The sequence below is a fragment of the Onychostoma macrolepis genome, chromosome 15, assembly GCF_012432095.1.
Source record: "Onychostoma macrolepis isolate SWU-2019 chromosome 15, ASM1243209v1, whole genome shotgun sequence".
NCBI lineage: Eukaryota > Metazoa > Chordata > Actinopteri > Cypriniformes > Cyprinidae > Onychostoma > Onychostoma macrolepis.
In genome coordinates this window covers 19,154,739-19,169,976 of record NC_081169.1, presented here as the reverse complement: position 1 = coordinate 19,169,976, position 15,238 = coordinate 19,154,739, and the positions used below count along the sequence as shown (strand labels likewise).

Sequence of the window (15,238 nt, the reverse complement as noted above, 5' to 3'; positions counted from 1 at the left end):
AAAAAATACTATCATTTATTATTGTTTACATGGAATCAAAGTTATCTTGGTAAGTAATCATAAAACAGTGCAGTTAATGGGTATTAAAAGGGAGTAAAGCTATTACTTATATATATATATTTTTTTTTTAACTTTTTAAAAAAATTTTATTGTAAGGCATTTATTTATTTAGTTAGTTTGTTTTATCAAACTTCCTTAATAATACCGCAAGATGGCGACATTTATTCACTTATTTATTATAGATATGTTTCAGTCAATATAAACGGTTTGTGTGACTGACTGGCGTAATTCAATTTTCATTATCAGCACCAAGTTTCATTTAATAGCATAAATCAAAGTAGCCTATTGAACACAAATGAAACAAATGAAAATGGACATTAAAGAAGGAACAAATCAAAGTACTTTTGACCTCTTTGAAAAACTCCAATAAAACGACTTTCATCTTTCTAACGTGAGTGAATGCGGCTGATGACGTCACAATTTCAAAGCGCGCGTGTCCCTTTGAACAAGTGTTATTCAAAGTTATTTCTTTATTCTGCAGATCTATTATGATTGTAAACTTCATTCAATATAAACTATATAACTTTATCCAGTATAAACTAACAAGATTAATGTAGCATACTTTTTATGACCAAATAAGACTGTAATTTTATATAAACAGTTTTATTCAAATTTAGTAGCTACTGTCAAACGATTAATCGCATCCAAAATAAAAGTTTTTGTTTACACAATATTTGTGTTTATACTGTGTATATTTATGATGTATATATAAATACAAACGCATGTATATATTTAAGATAAATATGTTGTTTATATATTAAATATATAATATAAAATATAAGAATATAAATATATAAATGTAGGCCTATATTATACATGTCAATATTTTCAAAATATATATGGTATGTGTGTGTGTATTTATATATAGCCTACATAATAAATATACACAGTACACATACATATATTATGTAAACAAAAACTTTTATTCTTGGGTGCGATTAATCGCGATTAATCATTTGACAGCACTATTAAAATTTTAATTTTATATAGCCTAAATAAAAAAAATAATAATAATGTATACATTTACATAAATCTGTTTCCATATAGGCTTTTCCATGGTGTTTTAATGATTGTTTATTTAGTAGGCTATATCAAAACAAAATAGGCTACAATTTAAATAAAACACAATTTAAAAAGGACCTTGAAGTAAAACATATTACAGGCCACTAACTTCTACCAAATACTGAAGTGTGATCAATAAACATTAATAAGTATAATCACGGGTGAATTTCAATTGCCAGGTTAAAAGGGTTTAAGGATCTTCAAGGTGGATCTTCAAAAGTTAATTTCCTTTGACTTCCACCTTTACAAAGAAGTGTTAATGGACCAATATCAAATACATTAATACCTCAGTTAAAACAATACAGGGGGTACAAATACAACTCTCCAGCTCCATCTCATTATTGAGAGAGCAAGAGAAGAGACACAGTCACAGCAGCTTCTGTAGGCCCCTACTTGAACATGGCAACTCATAAATTTTCAAACTTCTCTATTGATTACATCTTGGGAGATGGCAGCAAACAAACAGCAGAATCACCTGGACTGGATTATTCCGCATCTTCTCAGGATTTCCCAGGGCACTTGACCAAACTGGACCTGCTCTACCAGGATGGATCTAGAAGTCATGGTGACCATGCAGCCCTGATGATGAACGTTCCATCTCCATCATGGAATGCAGGAATGTACAGCTGCTGTGTTCCAGTCTCCTATTATCAACCGCCTTTTAATTCACATCACTATGCAGCTCAACCGTGGCCTTTTGCAGTATCAGGTATGCATTTTTTCTTTCTTTTTGAAACTTTATTTCATTTAAATGTCATTCATTGTGTTTATAATGTATTTATTTCTTAAAACTACCTTCAGGCTGTGATACAGCTGAGAATCACTGCCATCAAACTGTAGCTCAGAGACAGCGCAGTCGAATCCGAACGGTTTTCACCGAGAACCAGGCGGAGACGCTCGAGCGGCTCTTCGCAATCACCGACTATCCGAGCGCCGAAACCCGGGCGGAGCTAGCCAAAAACACCGGCCTCAGTGAGGAAACTGTGCGGGTAAGCGCTCCATATCTGTTTTTCATACGTTGTGGTAACGTTTAGGCCTATATCAGATCATAAACTAAATAAAATCAATTTTATCAATTTTTATCGTCATTTCTAACCTTTAGGCCTACATTTGAAAATAAAACGACTGTTTTTTTTATTGTTTTTTTTATTTTAGGTCTGGTTCAAGAATCGACGTGCACGTAGAAAGAGACAGACAACCTGCCCAGACAAATGCACGAGGAGCGCTCCAGAGGATCATCCTGAATCAGATTAATTTATGACTGAATTAGCTATATCAACACAGACTCAATGGCCTTTAAACATTGTTTTTAAAAGTAGCCTACACTTTTGTTTACAGTGTAAAAAAATATGTAGCCTACATTTTATACGAATAAACACTTTTCTCAGTGAAAAAAACTTGAGTTTCGTTTATTTGTTCATATTTTAATTATGGTGGTGTTATACTAGTTATAACAGTGATTTGAAGTTCTTAGACTTTTAGAAGCAAAATATTTTCACGAAATATATTTAATTTAGCTCCTATCTTATTTGCGCCGTCTTTGGAGTCCGGTCTCATGAAAATACGTATAAATATTACGCCAAACAAAAAAAAAAAAACGAAAACTCGTGGTATTGATATGTAAAAATGGACTTTGGCGTTTATATGCTACACGCGTTTTTGGCGTGCATATAATACGCATCTACCCCACAACCCTAATCCTACCCATCGCGTAGCATAGACACGCCAAAGTCCATTATTGCGTATCAATACCACGAGTTTTCGTTTTTATTTGGCGTACTATTTATACGCACTTTCATGAGATTGGGTTGGTCTTTGATGTGCATTGCGAGATGTAAACTAAATAAAAGATAGCTATAGGCTAAACTCGCAATTCTGATTTTGTTTGTATCTCGCAATTTTTACTTTTTTTCTCAGAATTGTGAGATTTAAACTCGCAATTTCGAGTTATAAAGTCCAGAAAAAAGACTGATGTAGGCTATGTTCTCGTATCGTATTGTATAATCAATCAAAATAACACAGTCAAATTAAGTATAAAACACTAATGTTTATTAGTCATATATCCATATCAGGATAGAGTTTCACTTGAATTAATAAGCTTTTTCATGCTGATATATACTGTAGGAAAAAAAAACCTGCAAATGTATCCACAGCATGCAGTACAGTTATGTTTTCCATCAAATCCAAAACCGAATTCATGATAAGATCCACATTAATCTGATTTACAGAGTATAGTTAACATGAAAACAAGCACAGGACGTTAAAAAAGTACCTTGTGAAATTATTAAAATATATATTTTCTCAGACGAATAAATGTTTACAAATGAACCAATTACACAACAGGATAGAAAATGACAGAAAGCTTTGCTGACAATGCTAGATGTCATGTCACATTGAAACTCTCTGAAAGCGTGGAGGGTGAGCCAGTCAGTGTGAGATACTTACATATGAAATAGTCAATTTACAGTCATACTTTTGGCATCAAAAAATGGAATGTGACTTGTACTGAAATTAAGGTAAATAACAGTGACATATTAATGCTTTCTACAACTTTAACTCACCATAAAGCAATATACTGTACTCTATAAGTCACAAAATGATAATGCACAATTTCAGGTTTGTTGTGAGCTGACCTTTGCACTCCATCAGAAGATGCACTATTCTACTCACTACAGTGTTACTGCTAAACCTACCACACAGATTCAGTTGTTCTTTAATGAAATGATGGCATGGCGGCTGAAGAAATCAAAAGCTGTTCAGACCTGCTCAAGCAGTACATTTTCAATTTTGTAAGTTGCTCTTTTTTTGTAAATCAGTGCAGTTGACCAAGTGTTCACAAGAAAGGAGAGTGTATAAGCCAAGCTGTTGTTTTTTATTCTCTCCTTAACAAAATCTGTCCACTCTGGGATCACTGTAATGATTTCACCTATTGTTAATTGATCCCAGGTAATCTATTAGGGACAGACACTTTTACTCATGCTGTGCTTCCAAAGGTGGTATATAAAGAGTTTCTATCCATATTAATGTAGCATGTTGACACAGAGTAAATATTGCTGTTATTACCCACACACTTGATTACGATATCATAAGCACATACTGTTTTCACACTCAGGATTTTAAAGAACAGCATTGACAAAACTGATCCGAATGAAAACTGAGAGAGAAGGAATAGGTAGTCTGGCCTAACAGTTTTTATACAGTAGACTGTAGACAATAGATGAGGATATATGTTAAAATATAAACTGTACTTCACTTTAAACTATACTAGATGAACTATAATTTGTTTTATTTCATTTTAAATTTTTTTTGGTGAGAGAAACATGATTGTGATTCGTATGGTTATTTGGGTTTATAAAACGAACAAATGCTTATTGTCACCTCGTTTTTATGAAAGGTCAAGAATGAACATGCCTCCTCTCAAGAGTCGCATTATTGATGTGGTTCTTAACAGTACATTATTTTGAAGTAAGAGATTATTTAGCTTTTGCTATATCGTGGAGCTTGCACTTTGGTTGATTTTAATTCAATGAAATGTGATTTATTAGCTTATAATATCTAAAGCAGGCCTCTCACCTCATTTCAGAGCAGTTTATGACCTAAAAACGTGCCCATGCCTGCTTATTTCATGCAACATATTAATATATTTTAAGCTATATGCTTTCAGTTTCACTGTAGATGAAAAAAGCATTGGGCTCCAATGGCAGACTACAGTTACAATTAAACATTTTATGTTTACTAATAATAAGTCACCTACTAGTTCACTTAAAGGCATTTGAAACTTAGGAAACAACGTCTGTATACTATAAAATACTGTAAAGTAAGACAGCAAAAGTACATAATACAGCAGCATGTTTACAAACAAAACAAAAAAGCACCTTTACAAATTAAAATAGACATACGAGCCTAGTTGTTTGTGGATTATGACTGTATTATCAAGCTTGAATACTGCCAATAATCTACCCACAGTGGTTTAGCATAAAAAACCCGAGCAGATAGAGAGATATGAATGGCTTTTAGAAGGAATGATTTTCCCTTTTTTTGATTTCATAAAAGATTGTTCATCTGTAATTCAATCATCGGAATGCAGGACGTTAGTTACTTGACAAGGCACTATTTTTTTGCTATTGAGTTGCCATCAAAGGGGCGGGACAGCAGTCTGGGTAGTTCACAGAGAGAAGCACATATGAATAATGGAAGTACACAGAGTGGGCGAGATTTTATCTTGAGGAGGAACAGAAAAAGAAGGGGAGATAGAATTAAAGATGGAACCAGTGGATTTAGGACTGCATCTCTGCACGGAGCATCCAGGGAAACCAGCAACAGAACAGCAACCTGCTATAACAGAAACCGATCGTGAATGTTGTTTAATCTTGCATCACAGGATACATTATAGATTCACAGCTGCAGCCAAACGGATGTGTTATTTATGGGACACAAGCATACCTGGATATGGAACTTTCAGATGTTATGTCTTTCGGAGAACGCATCGCATTAAAATTACGCTTCGGCTGAGACACTGTAGAGGAGGATTAAAAAAGACAAATATAACAACCATTCACCTGAGGCTGCCATGTGGGACTGTGTTGTTCATTCATATTGTATCATACATACTGTATAATACATTTTATATATTTCTGTTCTTTGCTACATGCAATCATCCAGCTGAATGTTAAACTTAGATGGGAAAAGTACTTATTGCTATTACACACTATGGACAGTAGGTGTCAGTGTATTCCTAACCAACAAGATACACACAAGATGGAGTGCAAACTGTGAACTAATGTTGTTTATTCATACAAATGCAATTCATTTTTCAAACAAGAAACATTTTAAGAAGAACATGCTCTTATCGTTGTACTTACTAGTCACCTGGTGGACTTTCTTCACTAGTGTCCCATCACCCTGAGGATCTTTGTGCCCTGCAATTCTGCAAGATTAAAAAATCGAATTATACTGTTGATGTTTTTTGGAGAATTCATCTGAACAACAAAATGATTTAAATATACAATTCTACTAAATGTCTCTGTTTTTTACAATATAATAGATGGTTTTCCAAAGACTTCATAGCGTAGATGGTATTTTAGCACATTTACTTAGGCCTTAACCACTAACATTGTTCTGGTACTTTTTTGTTATCCCTTCATAAACAGTGAAACATTACTGCAAATGTGTTTGCTATTCAGTAATAAAAGCTAAATGAAAGGCATGGTGTGCTCATATTCTATAAACAAAGCAGTAAAACGTATCCCCATTTACTGTAACCCAAGTTGTGTATCTGTAAAATATTTTTTTTCTGGTACACGTTGTAGATTTTACCTCTGAACACGGGATGGTGGTGCAAAAACCCCATATTTGGGCAGACAGTGGAAATAACGCACTCCAAATACACTGCCATCATGCTTTCCAGTGGGCTGCTCCAACTCCACACCAAACCAATATCCTGATCACAAGAATCCACACACACAAAATTATAAATACTTACTGTACATTATCGTACTTATTAGTGATTTCATATTAATTATAAGGGAATTGCAATTAATCATGTCAGGCTCATTCTCATATCATTATATTACACCATTATCTTTCGCATAGACATACCAGGAGCAAAGTCTGTCTTGCCAAAAAAGCGGACAATCCCTTGCTTTTGGCCTGCCACCAACACCTGATCCCCAACCTCAACCTTGACTCCATCAGGATCCAAACTGACCCCGGACAAAGACTTCTTTCTTGGAGCTGGTGGAGAAGCAAATCAAATGCAGAACTCAGATATACACTAGTCTTTTATGCACACCAAGGCTACTTATATTCTAATATTGTGAAATAATAATTGTTTTCTATTTTAATAGAAAATTCAGAATAATTTCTGAAGGATCGTGTGTCACTGAAAACTGTATTAATGGCTGCTAAAAAAATCAGCTTTGCCTTTAAAAAAATGTATTACATTTTATAATTAATTCAAATTGAAAACAGTTCTTTTGAATTGTAATAATATTACTGGTAATATTCAGAGGCACTGTAATGGGGTGGAAGGTTAGGGTCATTCCATAGCGGCGGCCCTGTTAATATTAGTGTTAATCAAATAAATGCAGCCTTGGTAAACATAACAGGCTTATTTTAAGTGGTCACACATTAACTTGGGTCTAAACACTGATTTGATTTGAAACTTAATAGAAGATGAACACTGAACAACACAGAATTCAAATAGAGAGTTGTTAGATATATAGATGTTATCACTCACTCTTTTCACGATCTTTCTCTTTTTTCTCTTTTTTAATCTTGCCGGTTACACGAGACAAATCCATGCGAGGGGTTTTTGGGGTGGAGGTGACTGAAGAGGGGGTCTGCTCAAGAGTTTTGCTGATTTTTGACACAGGGGTGAAGATGCCTGAAGAATGGATGTGTACACCAAATATTAAACTCTAGAAATCAGATTATTTCATCCAAATACTGTGATCAGATCTGTTGTCATTGCAATAATTACAAAATGACTTTTCTAATACAGAAATGAAGAGAACACACCTTGTTTTGGGGGGCAGATAAAATAGCGGATCCCACCCACACTCCCGTCGTTCTTGCCCTCTGGCTCGTCCAGCTCAATACCAACCCACTGCCCACTAGCAAACTCAGTGGTGCCGCAGAAACGGAGGGTACCAGTCTGCAGAGAAGAGGCATTATGTTTTATATATATCTCCTATCTTCTCCTAAGTGCTTCAGACACTGCATCCATTCCCTAAAGTCTTTAAACACACAGACTCTCCTAATCTTACCTTTGTGTCGTCCAGCACCACACGTTCCCCTAGTTTGAGGCCCAGTGAGGAGAGCATGAGGTTGCCGGGGATGTTGTCATAGTTGGGCAGGGTGGCACGGGGCAGGTTACAGCTGAGTGGCACTGCGTCCAGCAGCAACTGTTTCAGCTCTTTAGCCACCATTGCTGCCTCAGCTTTATCCAGACTCATGTCCATGGGGTCAGGAACAACCTCAGCAGGTTCTTGACCCTTATCATTCTGTAACATGCAGAGAGTTTAAATCTGTTAGTGGCAGTTCAACCAGGACACTATGTATAATTTTGAGATTACATTGCCTACTGGGTCGATAACAAAAGTTTAATAACTTTTTTCAGTAAATGTACTCAATAAGTTATCAATAAGTGGGATCAAAAAATTTGAAAGAAATTAATACTTATATTCAACAAGATGTATAAATTTGATCAAAAGTGACAGTAAAGACATTTATAATGTTACAAAAGTTTTTTTTTTTTTTTTAAATAAATGCTGCTCTTTTGAACTTTCTATTCATCATAGAATCCTTAAAAAATATTTCCACAAAATATATATTAGGCAGCAAAAAAATTTTAACATCGATGATATTAAGAAATGTTTCTTAAGCCCCAATTCAGCATATCAGAATGATTTCTGATCATGTGACATTGTAGACTGGAGTAATGACTACTGAAAATTCAGCTTTGCCATCACAGGAATAAATGATTTTTCAAAATATATTCAAAGAGAAAATACATATTTAAATTGTTTTGTTTAATTGTTTAATATTTCACAACATTATTATACTGTATTTTTATCAAATAAATGCAGCCATGGTTAGCCAAGAGACTTCTTTCAAAAACATCTTACCAAAATCTTACCAACCCCAAACTTTTGAATGGTAGAATATATTTGTGAATCTTATTTTATATATATACAGTGTGTCCATTTAAAATGATCTGTCTACTAATGAGAGTATTTTGAAACAGACCAACGAAGACGTCTGAAACATTAATTCAAAATGAACGGAGTGGATTTATAGCAAGGCCAATTAGGCCGATTAACTCAAGTATAAATCATCATGCTCACTCTGACAGTAGGATTGGCTCCGTGCTCCAGTAGACACTTGACAGCACCGAGACAGAGGTTGGAGGCGGCGATGTGCAGGGCTGTGCCGTGATAAAAGTCACTGCAGGTGGAGTTGAGCACTGTGTGGAGAGAAGAGCAACAGATATGTTGAAGGACACCCTACTTTATTAGTGGAAAATGTAATGAGATGCCTAATACTCATTAGCCACTTCATCATTTGCTTGTGCATGATACTTGACATTTTCTAAACGACTAAACTACTTTGCATTTTGTACCTCAGCTTGTGTGTGAGAATGTGGCAAGATTGTTTCATAAAGCATCTGGCTTACAGAAAAGTTCAGGTGCCGTTATGAATACAAACACTGTTTACTTTTGAAATTCACCTTTAGGCTTGGAGGCTATGAGCAGAACCCGAATCAGTTCTGGCACATCGAAGTAAGCTGCATAATGCAGGGCGTTCATGTTGGTCCAACGACTGCGCAGACTCACATCAGCTCCCAGAGCTATCAGCTGACTGGACAGCCGGAGCGCTGCCTCAGGATCACCTGAAAGGAAAACACATTGTTAACTATAGCAACGGTCACGTGCTGCAGGCTAGATTTGCTTTTATTATGTTGGCAAGTGTGAAATGCACAGCAAGGTTAGAGCTATTAAAGGATTTAGAATTAGAAGCCGTTCAACTTTAATGACCTCAATTACAGAGAAATGTCAGATTTGGATTGTGGATTGCAAGGCAAGTCATGGCAAAGACCTCCAACCATCAACTCCAGTGTCACTCACCCACTCCGTGAGCTCCTGCTTTGCAGCAGTAGTGGAGAAGAGTCATATCTGTCAGGCCGTCACGGTCATTCACATGGCAACCTCGCTTTAATATCTGAAAGTGACAGAGTTGATCAACATACAGTATGATGAACTTCCACGCAACTGGAAGCCAATTAATAACTAATGCAGACTTGCAAGCAATTACGGTCTTGAGTAGATGAAGCTACTCTAGCAAATGGCCACTTTCAAAGCTGGATGAGAGCCATATTAGTGAGATGCATTCTAATGATGAAAAATTAAGCCAATTAATATTGATGATATGTGATAGAAAGAAGCCTTGTTGCTGAGTCATCCTTAACGTCACATTTTCTTAACATATAGCAGTCATTTTGTGGAAAACTTGGAGCTGATATGCAAGAATCCCATTGAATAGAGTGCAGTATTATTGAAATGAACACATGTCCATTTACATACCAAAAGACATAAAAAAAGATTTGTGTGTATGTAAAAAAATATGAAAAATGCCATCTATCCCAAATTATGTGTCTGAAATGATGTTTTAAAAATCTTCACAATTTTGATCCTCTACCTGTGATTTCCCTGCAGAAAAATCTAACTCAAAATTTGGTTTGCTGGTTTTTCTCTGACACCAGTGAAACCAGCATAAAAGAGGTACAAGGCTGTTTTAAGCTAGTCTTGTTAGGAAGGTTGTGAAAATGTTTAACTTTCTGAACTTATGAAACCCTTTACTTTGATTACACAACACAAGTCAGTCCCACAAGGCCAAATACTGGTGGGCAGTGAGAGTTCTTCTTCACCGAGACCTGACAGGTGGAGCTGATTTAGGGCAGGACTCAATGTAGAGATCAGTCAAATGTAGAAGGCTTAATACCTCTGCCATCAATCCCTGCAGCTCCAGTTCCTCTAGGGACACCTATCTACAGCAAGACACCTCCTTTACAAGTGTTTACAAATTTATTTTCCTGTGTACTGCAATCAAATCACTGGCAAAAGTTAATATAAAAGTGAATATAGAGCTTAAAGCAAATGTGACTGTGGAGTATTTCTGCGTGGCAATATAAAATCTCATTCTAAGCATCTATACTTTGTACTCCAGCGTGTAAATAATTAAAAAAAAGAAAGATTAAAAAAAAAGCTGAGAAACATTTGGGGGAAAAAAAACTTACAAAGAGTGAAGAGGACAAAAGTCTTCAACAAGTCTAAACACAACCCATGGATTAGAAACCAGACTCTATCATCAGTTTATCAATAGATCATATTACACAAAAACACCAGCAGCTGAATAGAAACTCAATATGTTTCTACAAATGGCATTTATTCATGGTTCACTGCCTTCATTCATTAAAGGGATAGTTCACCCATTTCAAACAAAAAGTAATCTCGTAGCTTCATTAAATTATGGTTGAACCACTGATGTCAAATGGACTATTTTAAGGATGTCCTAACTACCTTTCTGGGCCTTGAACGTGGTAGTTGCGTTGCTCTCTATGCAGGATCAGAAAGCTCTTGGATTTTATCAAAAATATCTTCATTTGTGTTCTGAAGATGAACAAAGGTCTTACAGGTTTGGAACGAAACGAGGGTGAGTAATTAATGACAGAATTTTCATTTTTGGGTGAACTATCTCTTTAAGTAAAATAAATACATTTTGTTAGTTGCCCACATATTCAGGACGTTTCCTGTCTATACTGCTGACAACTCCAAAGAAATACTTAAAACTTTACTACCTCATTGCCTATAATGTCGATCTTGTGTTGAACTTGTGGAACCCATTGGCGGATAATGGCGAACAGTTCTGGGATTGTGGTCCGAGGGTCTGTCAGAATCTCCATGCAGGCCGGATCATTTGGATCAAAGAAGGTAAACGCTATAATAGAAGCAAATAAAATGCAGGATGTAAACACAGGGATTTATTACAACAGCCAAAAACTACCACTACATTATGCTGTGGAATTGTATTAACTTGTAACTCAGGATTTTTTCTTGTTCTCTGTAATATATTTGGGTAGATCTGACTGCTAGGATGAGGAACCCACCATAGTCCTTGGGCAATGGAGCCTGTGCAGATGGATGCACTATGGGTTTCTTGCGGGGTTCTTGAGCAGGGCTGATGAACTCAGAGGCTGGCTGGGCCTCTTCCACCTCAGAAGTTTCCTCTTTAGTCATTCTGGTTATGAGATTGGGCCTGTACATAAAACATGCATAGTTCAAAATATCAATACAGAGTGCAATTTCATAACTTTTATAGACATTGGATAGAACAGTGCTCATAAAATGTGTGCAAGAAAATCAACCCAGCAATGATAACTGATTTATTATTTCTTGATTTTAATCATTTTGTCCACTAAAATCACACTGGTTTGGTTTTCTTGGTTATTTTGGTCCACACCATAAAAGAAAATAAAGATACCTAAAGATACAAAACAAAAGGCATATTGGACAGCTTTTATGATGTATTTTTTGTGAATTTACCAAACATCCAAATCAATGCTGTGTGCATGTGTGGTATTTTACCAGCTGATCAACTCATGAAGAGCTTATAAAATGTGTAAAGCATTCAAAGAATTGCCATTGATGCCTGTACTGACCTATAATATGCAACATACAACCAGGGCACATCAGGTTCATTTAGATGCCTTGGGTCAATGTTGCACTCATATATCAATCAAACTGCACCAGAGATTTGAAAGCAGGTTCAAATGAGGTGCTCACCAAAGTTTGGAATGCAACGTTCATCCTTATTTAAATGAATCACACCAACAGAACAATCGCACCAGAGTTCGTTTTAATCAGACCAAACCTGCAAAGTGTAAACACACCCTAAAGGAACTGATCCTTCTTTGACAATCTCAATATTCTTTTCGTTTGATCACTGCTCAAAAACAACATGATATGAGACGTATGATCATGAACCTCTACGCCACAGTTATCCCTCCCAGCGAGTCTCTAAGTTCAGTACGGAGTCTGGCGGAGAGGATGAGTGACTCACTGCTTCCAGCACTGTCAGTTGTAACAGAGGAGACAACGGACCTCACAAGCCACTGCGCCATCTTACTGGAGATCCATCCTGAATATAAGCCATTGCAATTTACTTTTGATGTCTCAGATGCCCGTAACTGTATTCTGCTCAGTCAGCCATCAAAATAACATTCAGGGAATTAATCAGAGAATGCTAAGCTTAGCTCAGCACTACAGTATATGTCTTACAGTACACTGTAAGATTTTATCAAATTCATTTGGAAGTTATCCTAAATATTTAGAAAGCAGACCACGACGCGTAGTATTTTTCATGCAACTGATTTATTTTATGGTTTTTAACATCAGTATGCCTGTAATTTATGTGACCAAAGAGAATATTCAAGTTCATGTTATTTAGAGAAAAAACATTGATCCATTGGAATAAACTTAACTACAGCTTAAATATAATCAAATCAAAATACTTATTAATGGGGTACCTTCAAAAGCCCATTAATTATGATCTTATATGATAGATTTTACTCCTCCACTGAGTTTACATTTTGTTATGTAAAAACATATTTTCTATGATTAATTTATCAGATATTCTTGAGCTTTTATTGTGATTCCTTATTGCCTATTTCACAAAACGCCTAGATATTCTGATCTGTTCTGAATATTAATCATCAAAGCAAAGATCAAAGTGAATATGAGCTTCAGTATCACTCGCTCTTTTTAATAATATATTATGTATTCCTCCAAAGGTTTTTAATTGCTTCTGGAATAAGCTCACACATTAGCTGTTTGTGGCAGTGCTTTCAATGTCCTTATTGCATCAGACTGTGGCAGACAGGATGGTGTTTATTCACTATAAAGATGTCAATTAAACAAATAGACCACATGGTAACAGATTTCGTGTCTTTAATGATAACTGGCACTTCAATCAGAATTCAAATCCTTTTTGAAAATGCTTGGAAATGAAAATTTCCATAATGGCTGCAAGGTTAAGATCAGAATCAAAGTTTTATCTACTTCAATAATGGAAAATAGACCAAAGAGACAATAAAACGCAACCACATAATAATATTTAATAAAAGTTAAATATATAAAAACTGCAAATTATGCTAATATCTGTGTACAGTTGAATCGTTCATTTAAAAAAAGGAATAAAAACAGCATAAGACTATTACAAAAGACTGTTATGATATTATTTAAAAGATTAATATAATTTAAGGGATATCTAAACTTAGCTTGACTGCTAAATATTTAATTTGTATTTCACTCCTGTGCTTTTTACCAAAAAAGGGGCGTACTCAGAAATGGATCGTGCACAAATGAAATCGACACAGTCTTATATGTCTCAATATTATTGATTAAATCGTCTATAAATAAATCACAATCATCTAAAAATCTGTATCTGGCGTCTAAATATATAAAAACAGACGCAATGTGTTCTCGTTTTACCTTTAAAAGCATGTCAGTCTTGCCCTGTGTCAACAAGAAAACATGGACGCTCGCTCCATCACGCAGCACATGAAAAACAAGCAGGCTGTTTTTCTCACGCGGAAAAACTAGATGACCAGCTATATTTTGCGAAAATTTCAGATACTTGATACGGCGAAATTATAGCCGTCTTACCTGATAACAAGCCTCAAAATCGCGATTTCTCTTCCACTCTTTTGTGAGTCGTTGTTGTGCTATTGAGGATGGAGAGGATGCTGCGCCTTGTCCTTCTCTCTGCCTGCGTCACGCTTGTGACTCACGGCTGGACCACTCTCCTCTCCGCGTCTCCTCAACCGAACTTGATGCTCATTCTAGAACATGCTAGTTGAGGCTTCAACGATTCCCCCCTCACATCCTGCGTCCCAATGTGCATACTATCTAGTTGTTAAAACACACCTGAGCATTTCAATTACCAATGCCATGTATGGATTATTTATACAATGACTTTAATGATCGAATGGTCGATATTTGACATTTGAAGGGAATTTCTCTCCGTAAACTTAGGGGCGAAATCAGTTAAAACGATTGTCTTGTCGTCTCTATAAGCACAGCAAACCTTCAGTTATCTTCATTATTTACACAAAACACTAAAAATTTGTATTAGACTATATATTTTTGATATGTAAATCTACATGAATAAAGTAATGAATACAGTCCTGTTTTGTATAACCTGTAATGGAAAAAAGAGTTAGAAGTTTCTCCAACGTGTAGGCCTATTTAGCCCAGTGGATTTGTAAAAGGTTACAATTTTATTAGTAGCATATCAACAACTGATTTGAAGCCAAGTTTTTTTTTGTTTTGTTTTTCTCAGAAGTGCAAAGGTTCAAACTCGTACCAAATGTGCTGAACAATGTATCAGATAGAACATATTGCTATATTATATACAGCTACTCAGTATAATAGCTTTTACTGTTGAGTTGTTGCATTAACACTCTTTAAAAATGCATACTATGCTAATTTAATAATACCAAAGCTGCTTTCAGACTAATTCCTGTAGCTCAGTGGAACACTGGAGAGAGCAGGGAGTT

General features: G+C 35.7%; 2 protein-coding genes across 4 annotated transcripts; one reads left to right on the top strand and one right to left on the bottom strand.

Moving 5' to 3' along the window:
- Positions 1 to 1,463: 1,463 nt before the first annotated feature.
- Positions 1,464 to 2,417, top strand: dharma. The gene is made up of 3 exons (XM_058799017.1): positions 1,464 to 1,831; positions 1,924 to 2,111; positions 2,278 to 2,417. The coding sequence occupies exons 1-3, from the start codon at positions 1,522 to 1,524 to the stop codon at positions 2,374 to 2,376; spliced, it is 597 nt and encodes a 198-aa protein (XP_058655000.1). The 5' UTR covers positions 1,464 to 1,521; the 3' UTR covers positions 2,377 to 2,417.
- A 732-nt stretch (positions 2,418 to 3,149) lies between these two features.
- Positions 3,150 to 15,016, bottom strand: clip3 (CAP-GLY domain containing linker protein 3). 3 transcript variants are annotated; one of them, XM_058745507.1, is made up of 15 exons: positions 14,346 to 15,014; positions 14,172 to 14,195; positions 11,789 to 11,937; positions 11,480 to 11,619; positions 9,750 to 9,843; positions 9,353 to 9,514; positions 8,970 to 9,088; positions 7,890 to 8,126; positions 7,642 to 7,777; positions 7,361 to 7,507; positions 6,721 to 6,855; positions 6,439 to 6,562; positions 5,985 to 6,049; positions 5,566 to 5,638; positions 3,150 to 5,457 (listed from the first exon to the last, which is right to left on the bottom strand). In XM_058745507.1, the coding sequence occupies exons 3-15, from the start codon at positions 11,916 to 11,918 to the stop codon at positions 5,400 to 5,402; spliced, it is 1,620 nt and encodes a 539-aa protein (XP_058601490.1). In that variant the 5' UTR covers positions 11,919 to 11,937; positions 14,172 to 14,195; positions 14,346 to 15,014; the 3' UTR covers positions 3,150 to 5,399. The 3 variants fall into 3 exon arrangements, with proteins under 3 accessions (XP_058601490.1, XP_058601491.1, XP_058601489.1); XM_058745508.1 differs by lacking the exon at positions 14,172 to 14,195 and having other exon boundaries at positions 3,150 to 5,454; positions 14,346 to 15,016; XM_058745506.1 differs by lacking the exon at positions 14,172 to 14,195 and having other exon boundaries at positions 14,346 to 15,011.
- Between the last annotated feature and the right edge of the window lie 222 nt (positions 15,017 to 15,238).